The sequence below is a fragment of the Scyliorhinus torazame genome, chromosome 2 (genome assembly GCF_047496885.1).
Source record: "Scyliorhinus torazame isolate Kashiwa2021f chromosome 2, sScyTor2.1, whole genome shotgun sequence".
In the NCBI taxonomy this organism is placed as follows: Eukaryota; Metazoa; Chordata; class Chondrichthyes; order Carcharhiniformes; family Scyliorhinidae; genus Scyliorhinus; species Scyliorhinus torazame.
The window spans coordinates 256,695,855-256,709,940 of record NC_092708.1 but is presented as its reverse complement, the minus strand read 5'-3'; the positions used below and the strand labels follow the sequence as shown (position 1 = coordinate 256,709,940).

The 14,086-nt window shown below is 51.3% G+C and overlaps 1 protein-coding gene across 3 annotated transcripts in view; it reads right to left on the bottom strand.

The window, feature by feature from the left end:
* The window catches only part of mgaa (MAX dimerization protein MGA a), a 202,174-nt gene that overhangs the window by 26,724 nt on the left and 161,364 nt on the right, over nucleotides 1-14,086 (bottom strand). For all 3 annotated transcript variants that reach the window (XM_072486179.1, XM_072486181.1, XM_072486180.1), the window contains one exon: nucleotides 10,049-10,231. In XM_072486179.1, the coding sequence (XP_072342280.1) occupies nucleotides 10,049-10,231 (183 nt within the window). The remainder of the gene's footprint in view (nucleotides 1-10,048; nucleotides 10,232-14,086) is intronic.

Genomic DNA, 14,086 nt, shown 5'->3' with positions numbered 1-14,086 from the left:
CAGCTACAACCCCCGGGGGAACGGGCAAGTAGAGAGGAAGAACGGCACGGTCTGGAAGACCGTCCTACTGGCCCTACGGTCCAGGGATCTCCCAGTTTCACAGTGGCAGGAGGTCCTCCCGGACGCCCTCCACTCCATCCGGTCGCTACTGTGTACCACTACTAACCAAACGCCTCATGAGCGCCTCCTTGTCTTCCCCAGGAAGTCCTCCTCTGGAACGTCGCTGCCGACCTGGCTGGCGGCCCCAGGACCCATCTTGCTCCGGAAACATGTGCGGGCGCACAAGTCGGACCCGTTGGTCGAGAGGGTTCACCTCCTCCACGCGAACCCGCAGTACGCCTACGTGGAGTACCCCGACGGCCGACAGGACACGGTCTCCCTGCAAGATCTGGCGCCCGCCGGCAACACGCACACCCCCCCGACACCAATCACCCCCTCCCTGCCACCGGCGCACCCCGCGACAGCCCCCTTCCCGGGAGGATCGGTCCTCCTCCCAGGTCCGACCAGAAGTGAAGCTGAAGCAGAAACCGTAAAGCTCCCGGAGGCGACAACACTGGAACAAGCACCACCACCACCAGGGCTGAGGCGATCGACAAGGACGACCAGACCGCCCGACCGACTTGTGGCATCGGTGTAACACTAGAATGTTGTGGACTTTAACGAGAATTTTTTTCCCCTCTTACGAATACTGTAAATAGTTCAAAACAAAAAAAAAAACCCTGTACATACTGTGATGACATGCAAAAGTTTTTCCTCCCAGGACCAGCCTTGTAAACCTCTACCACCATGTGAAGCACCACCCCGCCGGGTTCATTTTTAACAAGGGTTGAATGTGGTAGTATGCATTAGGGGTCATGTGGGACTGTGAAGCCGTGATGTCATTGGCTGACAGATCCCGGGTCCTGGTTGGCTGTTGACCTCTAGCTCCGCCCAGAAGGTGGAGTATAAGAACCAGGAGTTCTCCCCCGCAGGCCAGTCCGTTACTGAACTGCGGGGAACAAGTCACGCTTAATAAAGCCTCATCGACTTCATCTCTATTCGTCTCTCGTGAGTCTTTGTGCGCTACAGTACCAAACCCTGAAAGAACACCCTACCTAGGCCCATTCCTCTGCCCTATCCTCGTAATCCCACTTAACCTGCACATCCTTGGGACTGTGGGAGGAAACCGCGGTACGCAGAGGAAACCCACACAGACACCGGGAGAGCGTACAAACTCTACACAGTCACCCAAGGTTGGAATTGAACCTGGGTCCATGGTGTTTTGTGGCAGCAAAGCTAACCACTGTGCCACCCAATCAGTTAAAGTTTCCAACCCAGGACCATCAAATCCCCCAAGCCTTCCCATCCTTGCCCCGCCTTCTCTGATGTCATCCAGCGAGCCACTTTGTGGTGGCAAACCTTGCTCTGCACACTCTCCCGCGGCCACCTCAGAAGCCCCTATACCTCAGTCCCCTGCCAGGAACATTAGGGAGGATGTGTTCAGATGCCCTCAGCTCATCTACACACTTACCCTTTGGTCACGAGAAGTCCACAGTGGTGAAGTCCTGCCCTTTAATGTTTGATTGTTGGCAGCTGCCTCTGTGGTGCTGACGCTCCTAGAGTTCAGGCACAATGATCAGGCATCAGACTTGCAATGCACTAATCATCCTCTGAGGCATGGCTTTCTGCCCTCGAAGAGGCACTTGAAAGTTGAGGAGCGTGAAGTGCTTTCAGAACTAACAAGGCTAATTCCTCATTTGAAATAGGCTGCTCACAGCCAAAGGGAGTGAAAATGAATGTCAGCATAGAATCAGCAGCTTGAATGCGTCGCAGATGCAAAGCCCGTCACCTCACCCCACTCCGTCTCAGGGGCAATCCCTGACCTGGAACACTTCAGCACCCCCGACCAGGCCCAACCTGAAGGGTCCCCCACAGCCCCGAGCACTAGGGCAGCAGCTCCTGTGCCCTCGAGTTGCATGATGGAAAATCGATTTGTATACTCACCTCCTCACTTGCCCTCAGTAGCCATTGTGCCAGCTTCACATTGTGTAAAGGAGTATTGGACAACGCCTGTGTGACTTCCCACTGAGTAATCGGGTAATTCCCAGGGGGCCACTGCATTCAACTTCAATTTCATTAATGAGATTGAAATGTATGCAAACGAGGGTTAATTATATTCTCACCATTTTTGGGCGTGATCCGGAATTCGCATTGGGAATGGGCCAGGTGAATCGCAAAATGGTTTGGATCTGGCATAGATCTCTATTTGGCTCTCTCCCACGATTCACCCGGCCCGCTCCGATCTTCGCTGGGTGCAATGCAATCATTGAATCACACCCCTTGTTTATGGAGCTTGGGGAGATTCTCACTGAAAAATCTCACATTTCGGCAGCACGGTGGCGCAGTGGATTAGCCCGGCTGCCTCACAGCGCTGAGGTCCCAGGTTCGAACCCGGCTCTGGGTCACTGTCCATGAGAAATTTGCACATTATCCCTGTGTTTGCGTGGGTTTCGTCCCCACAACCCAAAGATGTGCAGACTAGGTGGATGGGCCATGCTAAATTCTCCTTAACTGGAAAAAAATAATTGGGTGCTCAAAATTTATTGAAAAAAAATCCCACATTTGGGACTCAATTCAACCAAATGGGAACAAAAAGCTCCATAGTGAGCGCGTTTAGCTGCTGTTTCCCGGTGCTCACAGTGCCGGAACTCCCCAGTGTAGCGAGATCGGGATGCCATTTTAATTTTATTATTTTTTCCAATTAAGGGGCAACTTAGAGTGGCCAATCTACCTAACATGCACAACCTTGGGTCGTGGGGGTGAAAGCCATGCAGGCACGGGGAGAACGTGCAAACTCCACACAGACAGTGACCCGGGATCGAACCAGGTCCTCAGCGCAGTAGGCAGCAGTGCTAACCACTGTGCCACCGTGCTGCTCCCAGGGACGTCAGATTTAAATGGTGTCTCACACACCCCGGCCCCCGAAGCAATCCCTGACCTCCCCTCAGACTGAACGCATTATGGGAGGGTCCCTGCCCCCCCCCCCCCCCCAACCCCCACATACGCAGGGCACCCCCAGCTCGATTGCTCATGTGCAAAAATGCTAGCGTGGCACTTGTCAGTGCCAGCCGGGCAGTGCCCAGCAGGCACACAGGTGGAACCGCCAGGGTTGCAAGGCTGGCACTAGCAAGACACCCAGGTAACACCAACAGTGCCAGGGCACTACCCTGACCAAACGGCATGCAGCTGGGGTCCTCCGACCCCCTGGGAGACCCCCACGAGTGGCGTTCCATCAGGTCCCGGTTTGTGGGGCCCAGTACTGAACGGCACTCGCCCAATGTCTCCGAGGCAAAGGGAATGAATCCCAAAGCCTCAGGGACCTCGGCAATCTGCACATTTAGTCTTGCTCTAACATGCACATTTTCAAAAGGTGATCTCTCCCACAATGGGTTTTGATCGATTACTTAAAGGGATGACAGTGGATAGATAGACAATGACAAACATTCAAGGAGCACATGGGGGAACTGCAACAATTGTTTATTCCTGCCTGGCACAAAAGTAAAATGGGAAAGGTGGCCAATTCATGCCTTACAAGGGAAATTAGAGATAGTATTCGATCCAAGGAAGAAGCATACAAATTGGCCAAGGGGAAAATAAAGTACGAGAATAAGTTTGCTGGGAACATAAAAACTGACATAAAAGTTTCTTTAGGTCTGTGGAGAGAAAGATTGGTGAAGACAAATGTAGGTCCCTTAGTCAGAAAAAGGGAAATGTATAATAGGGGGGGGGGGGGGGGGGGGCAAAGAAATGGCTGAGCATCTAAATACATACTTTGGTTCTGACTGCAATAATGAGGCCAAATATCAGATAGCAGAAATGTTGGGGAACGCAGGGTTTAGTGAGGGGAGGAACTGAAGGAGATCAATATTAGTTGAAAATTGGTCTTGGGGAAATTGATGGGATTGAAGGCTGATAAATTCCCAGAGCCTGATAGTCTACATCCCAGAGTACTTAAGGAAGTTACTCTAGAAATAGTGGATGCATTGATGGTCATCTTTCAGGATTCCAGAGACTCTGTAACAATTCCTGCAGATTGGAGAGTAGCTAATGCAACTCCACTATTTAAAAAGGGAGGTAGAGAGAAAACAGGGAATTATAGTCCAGTAAGCTGGACGTCGGTAGTGGAAACAATTCTAGAATCCATTATCAAAGACTTTATAGCTGAACACTTTGAAAATAGTGGCAGGATTGGACAGAGTCAGCATGGATTTATGAAGAGGAAATCATGCTCAACAAATCTATTGGAATTCTTTGAGGATGTAACCAGTAGAATTGACAAAGTCCCCCATTAGAGATTGACATGTAAAATTAGGGATAGTGTATTGAGATGAATAGAAAACAGGTTGGCAGATAGGAAACAGATTGGAATTAACGGCAGTGACTAGTGGGGTACCGCAGGGATCGGTGCTAGGACCCCAGCTATTCACAATGTATATGAATTTGCATGGAGGGTGAGCTGTGAGGAAGATGCAGAGATCCTTCAGTGTGATTTGGACAAGTTGAGTGAGTGGGCGAATGAATGGCAGATGCAGCATAATTTGGATAAATGCAAGGCCATCCACTTTGGCAACAAAAATGAGACGGCAGACTATTACCTGAATGGCCATAAATTGGTTGGGGGGAAATGTGCAACAAGACTCGAGTGTCCTCATAAACCAGTCAACAGTCAGTGAAGGTAAACATGCAGGCTCGAAGGGCCAAATGGTCTCCCCCTGCTCCTATTTTCTATATGCACCCTTTTATGGGCATGGCCCCGTCCCTCAGCACCCTGACACTGCCCTGGCACCTGGGCCATGCCAACCTGATACCTCTGAAAGCCAGGGCATTGTCCTGCCCTGTCCCCAACCACCTGGGTGCTCCAATGGCAACCGAGCTCCCCAGCGTGGCCATCACACCTAGTTTCTGTTTTTGGAAACCAGTAGTGATTGGCGTCGGCCTCACGCTGCGCCGCTGTAGCCGGTGAATCCTGGGAGTTAGGAGAGTCCAGCCTTGAACAGGATGCACATATTTAAATGAGTTTTAAGAATCATTTAAATATGTTGATCTGGATCACGCCCAGTGAAGGAGTGATCCGGATTGCGCTGGTCCCACTGATCGGATGCATCACGATCGGTTTGGTGCCCTTGAGCTATTATCCTTCATTGCATGGCGATCGATGCCGGCCTTGCTGAAGTCTTCCAGTTCTTGTATACTGCTTCTAGTTGTAGTGCTAGAGTTAAACTTTGTGGCCTTGGAGTGTAGTCACCACTGTAATATGAGATACAGCAGCCAATTCCAGTATTGGTACATGACAAAAGAATAAAGAACAGTACAGCACAGGAACAGGCCCTTTGGCCCTCCAAGCCTGTGCCGATCACGAGTCCTATCTAGACCAACCGCCTGTATCCTATCTGTTCATGCATCTATCTAGATAAGTCCAAAAGATCGCTAACGTAGCTGCCTCAACTGCCCCACTTGGCAGTGTATTCTCTGTAAAGGCATGGAGGGTGCAGCATTAGGAATAGGAGTATTCCTAAGGCCACTTAGGCCCATATCCAGTCCCACCATCAGGGGTCAAAATAATTCATCCCAATTCCCCCCAACACCAAGGACTCTTTTTGAGATTCTCTCAGGGGTTCATTCTCATTAGCACCTTTATTAGGTGATTCGGTCTCATAGTAACAGGACCTACTGTATTTGTGTTGGATTTTTTTTTCAGGGTTTGCATCTTTAGATAGATAAGACTGCACAAATACCAAAAAGAAATCTTTCATTCTTCACACACTTGGAAGCAGATTCAACAAAAACCTTCAAAAGGGTATGGTATAATCATTTAAATGAATGAGGGAAATGGCAGAGCAATGGGGGAAAAAATAGCAGGGGATTAGAACTAATTGGATAACACTTTCATGGAATTGGCTTAGGAAAAATGTGCCAAATGGCCTCCTTCTGTGCTGTCGAAGTTTATGAAATGGTTACATCTGGTTTAGTTAAGTTAATGATTTATAGTGCGGCACAGTGGTTAGCACTGTTGCCTCACAGCGTCGGAGACCCGGGTTTGATCTCTGCCCAGGGCACTGTCCGTGTGGACTTGCTCAGCCAACCCCAGCCAGCTCGCCCAATGGCACCCAGGAGACCGGCCCCAAGATTCGGGGAAGCAGACCTGAGGGGGCTGCTCGACGCTGTGGAGGCCAGGAGGGATATCCTGTTCCCCCGAGGGTCCCAGATGGTCAGCCATAGGGCAGCCAGTGCTGCCTGGGATGGCCATGGCTGAGGTTCATGGCAAAATATCTGACTCACTGGGGGACGTGACCTAGTACTAGGCTGAACTTGGATGAGGTTCTGCGGGACATGTCCCGCTCTCAGATGGGAATGGCAGAGCTTTGCGGAGCTTATCCCAATCGCAGGTCGGCACCGCAGAGCATGTCCCAGTCACTGACAAGCATCGCCTAGGGCATCAACATGATGGTGTGGACCATGGGGAACCACCAGGGCTGGTAGAGCCTGATGATGCAGGGACACCCGGGGCTCGAACCAGCTGCCGTCCCTTCCCTGTCCCATGGTGAACTCCAGGGCCCGATGGGCACCGACCGGACGGGAGGGGCGCGGGTTGCCAACCCGGATCCATCCCATGGAGTGGCGACGGTAGCCATCAGCTCCATCGGGATCCACCCCTCTGATGAGGCCGCGTCTCACAGCCAGCTCATGGGACAGGGTGGTACGGCTGTGCTTGTGCTGCCGACGAGTAAGCCAAAGCCCTCCAGCCCCATAAGGATGCCCGCCAGTGGCATCGAAGACCACGGGACGTGGTAAGCAGCTGGCCACCTCCACATCTGATGTGCATCCTGGGGACACACTTAGACGTAGCAGTAGAGCTCGGAAGGCAAAGCACATTGTGGATCACTGATGGCACCGGAGGGGGGAATAGAGAGAGTGGGGAATTGTTACACACAATAATCACCCTTGTGCATGACTAAAACGGTGCCTCTGTCACTCTCATTCGGAATGCAGGCCGACCTCCGAATCTTTGGCCCATCTCCCCAGGCAACTCTCCCTCCCTGTGGTACTCACCCTCCGGATGTGGACATGCCCCGGAGCTGTATCCCATCCCATGGATATTTGGAAGTTGGCTGCTGCGTGTGTGGGGTTGCCTCCCACAGTGTTCAAGCAGTGTCCGGGCATCATCAAGGTGTGATTGGGATGCTAAGCAATGACTCCCACATGCAACATAGCCTGGCCTACTCACGGGGATCCACTTGGGTTGTGTGAAGTGCTCACTTAACCACGATTGCCAATTCCCGATTATCAATAGCTTCAGCCGCATGGCCAGAGGCCTTGGCAGTCGGCTGGGGTTATGGGTAGTGTAGACTGGCTTGGACAATGGTTGCCCCCGAACAGGTGGTGCGATTGCCACCCCCCCACCACGGCGCCCCAGCCCTGCAGAGGAACCCCACCCCCCCGGTGAGAACCGGGGTGGCACACCCAGCACTCCCAAGCTCTTTGCGGGGGAACAAAGATGGCTACTCACCTCCTCAGCTCCTCACAGAAGCCCTTCTGCCAGGTTCACGTTTTTCAAAAGGAGTACTAATCGGCGCCAACGAGACTACTTGCTGGGGAGGCTGCTGAATCACAGGAGGCCGTTGGATATGGGGTGGCTCTCGTTAATTGTCTGGCATTAGGGCTTAAGTGGTGATGATTGGTTTCGCGCCACGCTACGGCAAGATTCCGATTTTGCCCACGGGAGCGGGCCAGTTGCATCGCAAACTGTTTGCCGCCTGGCGCGGTTTTTATTTTTGGCCTCTCCCGCTATTACCGGCCTCATTTCGCTCGAGCAAGATTGCAAAGAGGCCAGTGAATCGCACCCAGGTGTTGGGGTATTTGTTTAAATATTAACCTTAATGCCAGAACCGTAGTCTTCCATAAAATCAATAACCTTCCATACAACCTTTTTTATCATGAAGGGTGACCGAGAATCACTTTTGATATTTTACCCCCCTGTTGCTATAGATACAAAGCCCCTCCCAGCATGAGAGCCTAATGTTGGTAAGAAAATTTAAATGGGACAGATCCTCTCATCGTCTCCTCACCGAACACCACCTCAGTGTTACACGGAAAGTAAAATGGGGCAAACATTCTCCCGACGGGCTGCTGCTCTTGAAGACATTCTGGGCAGGCAACTCCTCCCAGGCTGGATCGCAGCCTGTTACTGGGTTTCTAGCTGCCTCCACTATTTTCTTTACTATTCCTTCTTCTGGGCCTCCCAGAGGATGTTAAAGTTCCACCACAGTTGAACAACTTAGTAATCCAGGATAGCTGCTCCAACTCATCCAATTCAGTTGCCTCTCTCCCTGGCTGTTCCTCCAATCATCGATTTTGTCTTGAGGAGCAGCAAGAGATGGGATTGAAGGAACCTACGATTCGAGGAGCTGGAGCAGCAAACATGGGAAACAAAGAATCTAGTGGAGGAGCAGCTACTCTGATTCTGTCTTTTCCCATGCTCACTGTTTCTCCAATCAAACTATGCATTGTTTTCCTGTTTCCAACAAGATACCCGTGTCTGCAATTATTCAGTCCGGGTAGGACCATTTCTTGAATGTTTCATCTCCTCTTTGTTTTCTTGCAGGCTATTTGTGGCATTGACGGCAAACATGCCCATACCTCCATGTATTTTCAACCACGCCCACAATTCATTCAGTCTTTGTTCCAGATTTCTAAATACCTTTAGTTAACAGAGATCTATTAATTGCAAATTTAAAACAAAACTGACCCAGCACCAAGGGTGGCACAGTGGTTAGCACTGCTGCCTCACAGCATCAGTGGCCCGGGTTCAATTCCTGACTTTTGTGGCTGTGTGGAGTTTGCACGCTTTCCCTGTGTCTGTGTGGGTTTCCTCCGGGTGCTCCAGTTTCCTCCCACAGTCCAAAGATGTGCAGGTTAGGTGGATTGGCCAACTAAATTACTCCTCAAGAGTACCTAGATTGGGTGGGGTAACACGGATAGGGCGGGGATAGTGGCCAAGGTAGGGTGCACTTTCAGGAGCATCAGCGCACTCGATGGGCCGAATGGCCACCTTCTGCACTGTAGGGATTCTAAGGTGACTCTAAGGTTTGCCATTCACAGAAGAAAATTGCAAACTTCTACCACCCTTTACATGTAGACGGGGTTCCCAGCTTCACTCGTTAAGGTCTGGAGGGGCCTGGTTCTGATTTTTAGACCATGTATTCTAGTCCTAGGCTCCCCAACCAGCATAAATAGTTTATTTCTATCTCCCTATGTTTTGAATCCGCAACAGAGAGTCAGGACTGCAAGAGGTTAGAGAGAAGCACGGTCACGGTGGGGTTTGAAAACAAGGGTGAGAATTTTTAAATTCTAGGTGTTGCTGGACCAGGAGCAAATGTATGTCAACGCAACAGCAACTGTGAATGCATGAATGAGGACCCATTATCATTTAACTCAGAAATTCGTAACTCTTGTTTAACGAGAATCTTTAATCTCCAACATAACTCTCTTACTCTCAGCTTCTGGGTTAACTGAGAAATGGCAGTGTTAGGAATGGAAAGGTTTTACACCTGGAATGCTCAATATCAAGGTGTTGGAACTGTTTACAGATTGAGAGTTCTCCTTTCTGTGTTCCAACAACCTGCTGTATCAGAGTGACAATACCATTTCCCATACAAGCTATCCCTGTGGCTGAAGTAACAATTCAACATCAATGTGTGTAAAAATTTTTTTTTCAGTTTTGCACTGGTTAATGGAAGAGGAATAAATGTTCAATTCAAACATTGGTTGGATTGTAAACCAGATCCTAGAGATGGAAGCACCAAGCCACTGAAATGAAAATCGCTTATTGTCACAAGTAGGCTTCAAATGGAGTTACTGTGAAAAGCCCCTAGTCGCCACATTCCGGCGCCTGTTCGGGGAGGCTGGTACTGTGCTGTCTGTTCCTCAGTCACACCTTTTTAATTGTTGCAACGCACATTTGCAATCATAGAATGAATGCAAGATCCAGTCCAAAACTCATTTGTATTACCTGCAATACTTGTCCCAGTAGTGTCCTCTCCCTTGGGTATGAGCTGGTTTCCACGTTGGAGACCCTCAGTGGTGAAGAGTGGGGTTTCACCAGAAACAAGAGAGTCCTTTAAAGTCAGAACCTGATCCTGTGGCGTCATCAGCAAATTCTCAGGAGTCAGAGGGACAGAAGAGGCTGGTGATTCTGGCAAAAAAAAATAGAAACAGCCCAATAACGAATGTTGCATTGCGAACACAGAGTTTATCCTCTCTCATACGCCTCGATTAGACCCATATAAAATGTTGTTGTCTGGCAGGCAACCCTCTTTCATCTTGTTCCAAATATAATTTCCTTCCCTTTATTTTATTCAATTGTCTCTCCTCCTCTCTTGAACACACCTATTCCTTGCTGACTTACCGGTCTATGCAGTCCCACCCGTAACATGTGCCTGTGCGCTAACAGGTTATTCAAGACTTCCGGGTGCGGCGATGACCAGCTAAGTCACACGTTTGGCAGCTCCCGGTGGAACGGACTTTTGGGCTCTTAATAGGAGCCCCAACGGCAATTTTAACGGCTAAAAACACTGTGCGGTAAACCAGAAGGGAATCCCCCCTGGACACGGATGGAAAAAGGAGGAAAGTGGCTGGATTGCGGTGGATCCTCTAGAGCAGCGGCCAGGATGGCAAGCACAAAGCAAGATGGCGTCGGAAGGTGGCAGTTTAATATGGGGCCCTGACCAACAAGAGTTCCTGCGGCGCTGCGTGGAAGAACTTAAAAAGGAGATGAAGAAGGAGCTGTTGGCCCCGATATTACAGGCGATTGAAGGGCTAAAGGAGGAGCAAAAGACCCAGGAGCAGGAGCTTCGGGTCGTGAAGGCAAAGGCCGCTGAAAATGAGGACGAAATACAGGGCCTGGTGGTGAAGACAGAGATGCACGAGGCACAACACAAAAGGTGTGTGGAAAGGCTGGAGGTGCTGGAGAATAATGCGAGGAGGAAGAATTTAAGGATTCTTGGTCTTCCCGAAGGTGCAGAAGGGGCGGACGTCGGGGCATATGTGAACACGATGCTTCACTCGTTAATGGGATCGGAGGCCCCGACGGGCCCGTTGGAGGTGGAGGGAGCTTATCGAGTTATGGCGCGAAGACCGAGGGCTGGAGAAATTCCTCGAGCCATAGTGGTGAGATTTCTCCGATATAAGGACAGAGAGATGGTCCTCAGATGGGCAAAGAAAACCCGGAGCAGTAGGTGGGAGAACGCGGTGATCCGCGTATATCAAGATTGGAGTGCGGAGGTGGCGAGAAGGAGGGCGAGCTTTAATCGGGCCAAGGCGGTGCTGCACAAAAGGAAGGTTAAATTTGGAATGCTGCAGCCGGCAAGACTGTGGGTCACACATCAAGGGAAACACCACTACTTTGAAATGGCAGAAGAGGCGTGGACATATATTGTCGAGGAGAATCTGGAATAAGCGGGCTAGAAAAAGAACGTTTGGGACAAAGTGGTGGGGTGACTACGTGGGGTGAAGGGGAGGGGAAATGGGGGAAGAGATGATTTCCCAAGATGTTAATCCTGCGACCCTGTAACTTTTCTCTCTTCCCCATGTCGTGGGGGAGGGGGGGGGGAAGGGAGGATGAGGAGCTGGGGGCGCCGGCCATTGGGGCGGGGCCAAATGGGAAGCGCGGGCTTTGGTCCCGCGCTATGGTAATCATGGCGGGAACAGGGAAGCAGGAAGGAGGGGGCCTCGCACAGTGGGGGCCGAGGTCACGGGGGGAAGCCGAGGTCGGCCAGAGTTTGCTGACTTCTGGGAGCAACATGGGGGGTGCAATTACGCTAGAAAGGGATCTGGCGGGGGGGGGGGGGGGGGGGTTAACTGGGTTGCTGCTGCTGGGGAGAAGGGGGAGCTGGTATGGGGTGGGGTGGTCGGGGCGGGAGGGCGCCGTTGGGGGGAGATACGGCTACGTGGGAACCGGGTGAGGAGCTGGATTGAAAAAGGAGATGGCTAGTCGACAAGGGGGGGGGGGTAAAGAGCCCCCCAACCCGGCTGATCACGTGGAATGTGAGAGGGCTGAACGGGCCGATAAAGAGGGCACGGGTACTTGCACACCTAAAAAAACTTAAGGCAGATGTGGTTATGCTGCAGGAGACACATCTGAAATTGATAGACCAGGTCAGACTTCGCAAAGGATGGGTGGGGCAGGTGTTTCATTCGGGGCTAGACGCAAAAAACAGGGGGGTGACTATATTAGTGGGGAAGCGGGTAATGTTTGAGGCAAAGACCATAGTGGCGGATAGTGGGGGCAGATACGTGATGGTGAGTGGCAGATAGCAAGGGGAGGCGGTGGTTTTAGTGAACGTATATGCCCCGAACTGGGATGATGCCAATTTTATGAGGCGTATGTTGGGACGCATCCCGGGCCTAGAGGCGGGAAAGTTGATAATGGGTGGAGATTTTAATACGGTGCTGGACCCAGGGCTGGACAGATCGAGGTCCAGGACCGGAAGGAGGCCGACTGCAGCTAGGGTGCTCAAGGACTTTATGGAGCAGATGGGAGGAGTAGACCCCTGGAGATTTAGTAGACCTAGGAGTAAGGAGTTTTCGTTTTTCTCCTATGTCCACAAAGTCTATTTACGGATAGACTTTTTTGTTTTGGGAAGGGCACTGATCCCGAAGGTGACGGGGACGGAGTACACGGCTATAGCTATTTCGGACCACGCTCCACATTGGGTGGACCTGGAGATAGGGGAGGAAAAAGAACAGCACCCACCCTGGAGAATGGACATAGGATTATTGGCAGATGAGGGGGTGTGTTTAAGGGTGAGGGGGTGTATTGAAAGGTACTTGGAACTCAATGACAATGGGGGGGGTTCAGGTGGGAGTGGTCTGGGAGGCATTGAAGGCTGTGGTTAGAGGGGAGCTGATATCTATCAGGGCACATAAAGGAAAGCAGGAGGGTAGGGAAAGGGAGCGGTTGTTGAAAGAACTTTTGAGGGTGGACAGACAATATGCAGAGGCACCGAAGGAGGGACTGTACAGGGAAAGGCAAAGGCTACATGTAGAATTTGACTTGTTGATTACGGGTAATGCAGAGGCACAATGGAGGAAGGCACAGGGTGTACAGTACGAATATGGGGAGAAGGCGAGCAGGTTGCTGGCCCACCAACTGAGGAAAAGGGGAGCAGCGAGGGAGATAGGGGTGGTGAGAGATGAGGAGGGAGAGATGGAGCGGGGAGTGGAGAGAGTGAATGGAGTGTTCAAGGCATTTTATGAAAGATTATATGAAGCTCAGCCCCCGGAAGGGAAGGAGAGAATGATGTGCTTTCTGGATCAGCTGGAATTTCCTAAGGTGGAGGAGCAGGAGAGGGCAGGACTGGGAGCACAGATTGAGATGGAGGAAGTAGTGAAAGGGATTGGAAGCATGCAGGCGGGGAAGGCCCCGGGACCAGACAGATTCCCAGTTGAATTTTATAGGAAATATATGGACTTGCTGGCCCCGCTACTGATGAGAACCTTCAATGAGGCTAGGGAAAGGGGGCAGCTGCCCCAGACTATGTCAGAGGCATCGATATCGCTCCTCCCAAAGAAGGAAAAAGACCCGCTGCAATGCGGGTCCTATAGGCCCAATTCCCTCCTGAATGTGGATGCTAAGATTCTGGCCAAGGTAATGGCAACGAGGATAGAGGATTGTGTCCCGGGGGTGGTTCATGAGGACCAAACTGGGTTTGTGAAGGGGAGACAGCTGAACACGAATATACGGAGGCTGCTAGGGGTAATGATGATGCCCCCACCAGAGGGGGAAGCGGAGATAGTGGTGGCGATGGATGCCGAGAAAGCATTTGATAGAGTGGAGTGGGATTATTTGTGGGAGGTGCTGAGGAGATTTGGCTTTGGAGATGGGTATATCAGATGGGTACAGTTGCTGTACAGGGCCCCGATGGCGAGCGTGGTCACGAATGGACGGGGGTCTGATTATTTTCGGCTCCATAGAGGGACGAGGCAGGGATGTCCTCTGTCCCCGTTATTGTTTGCACTGCCGATTGAGCCCCTGGCCATAGCATTGAGG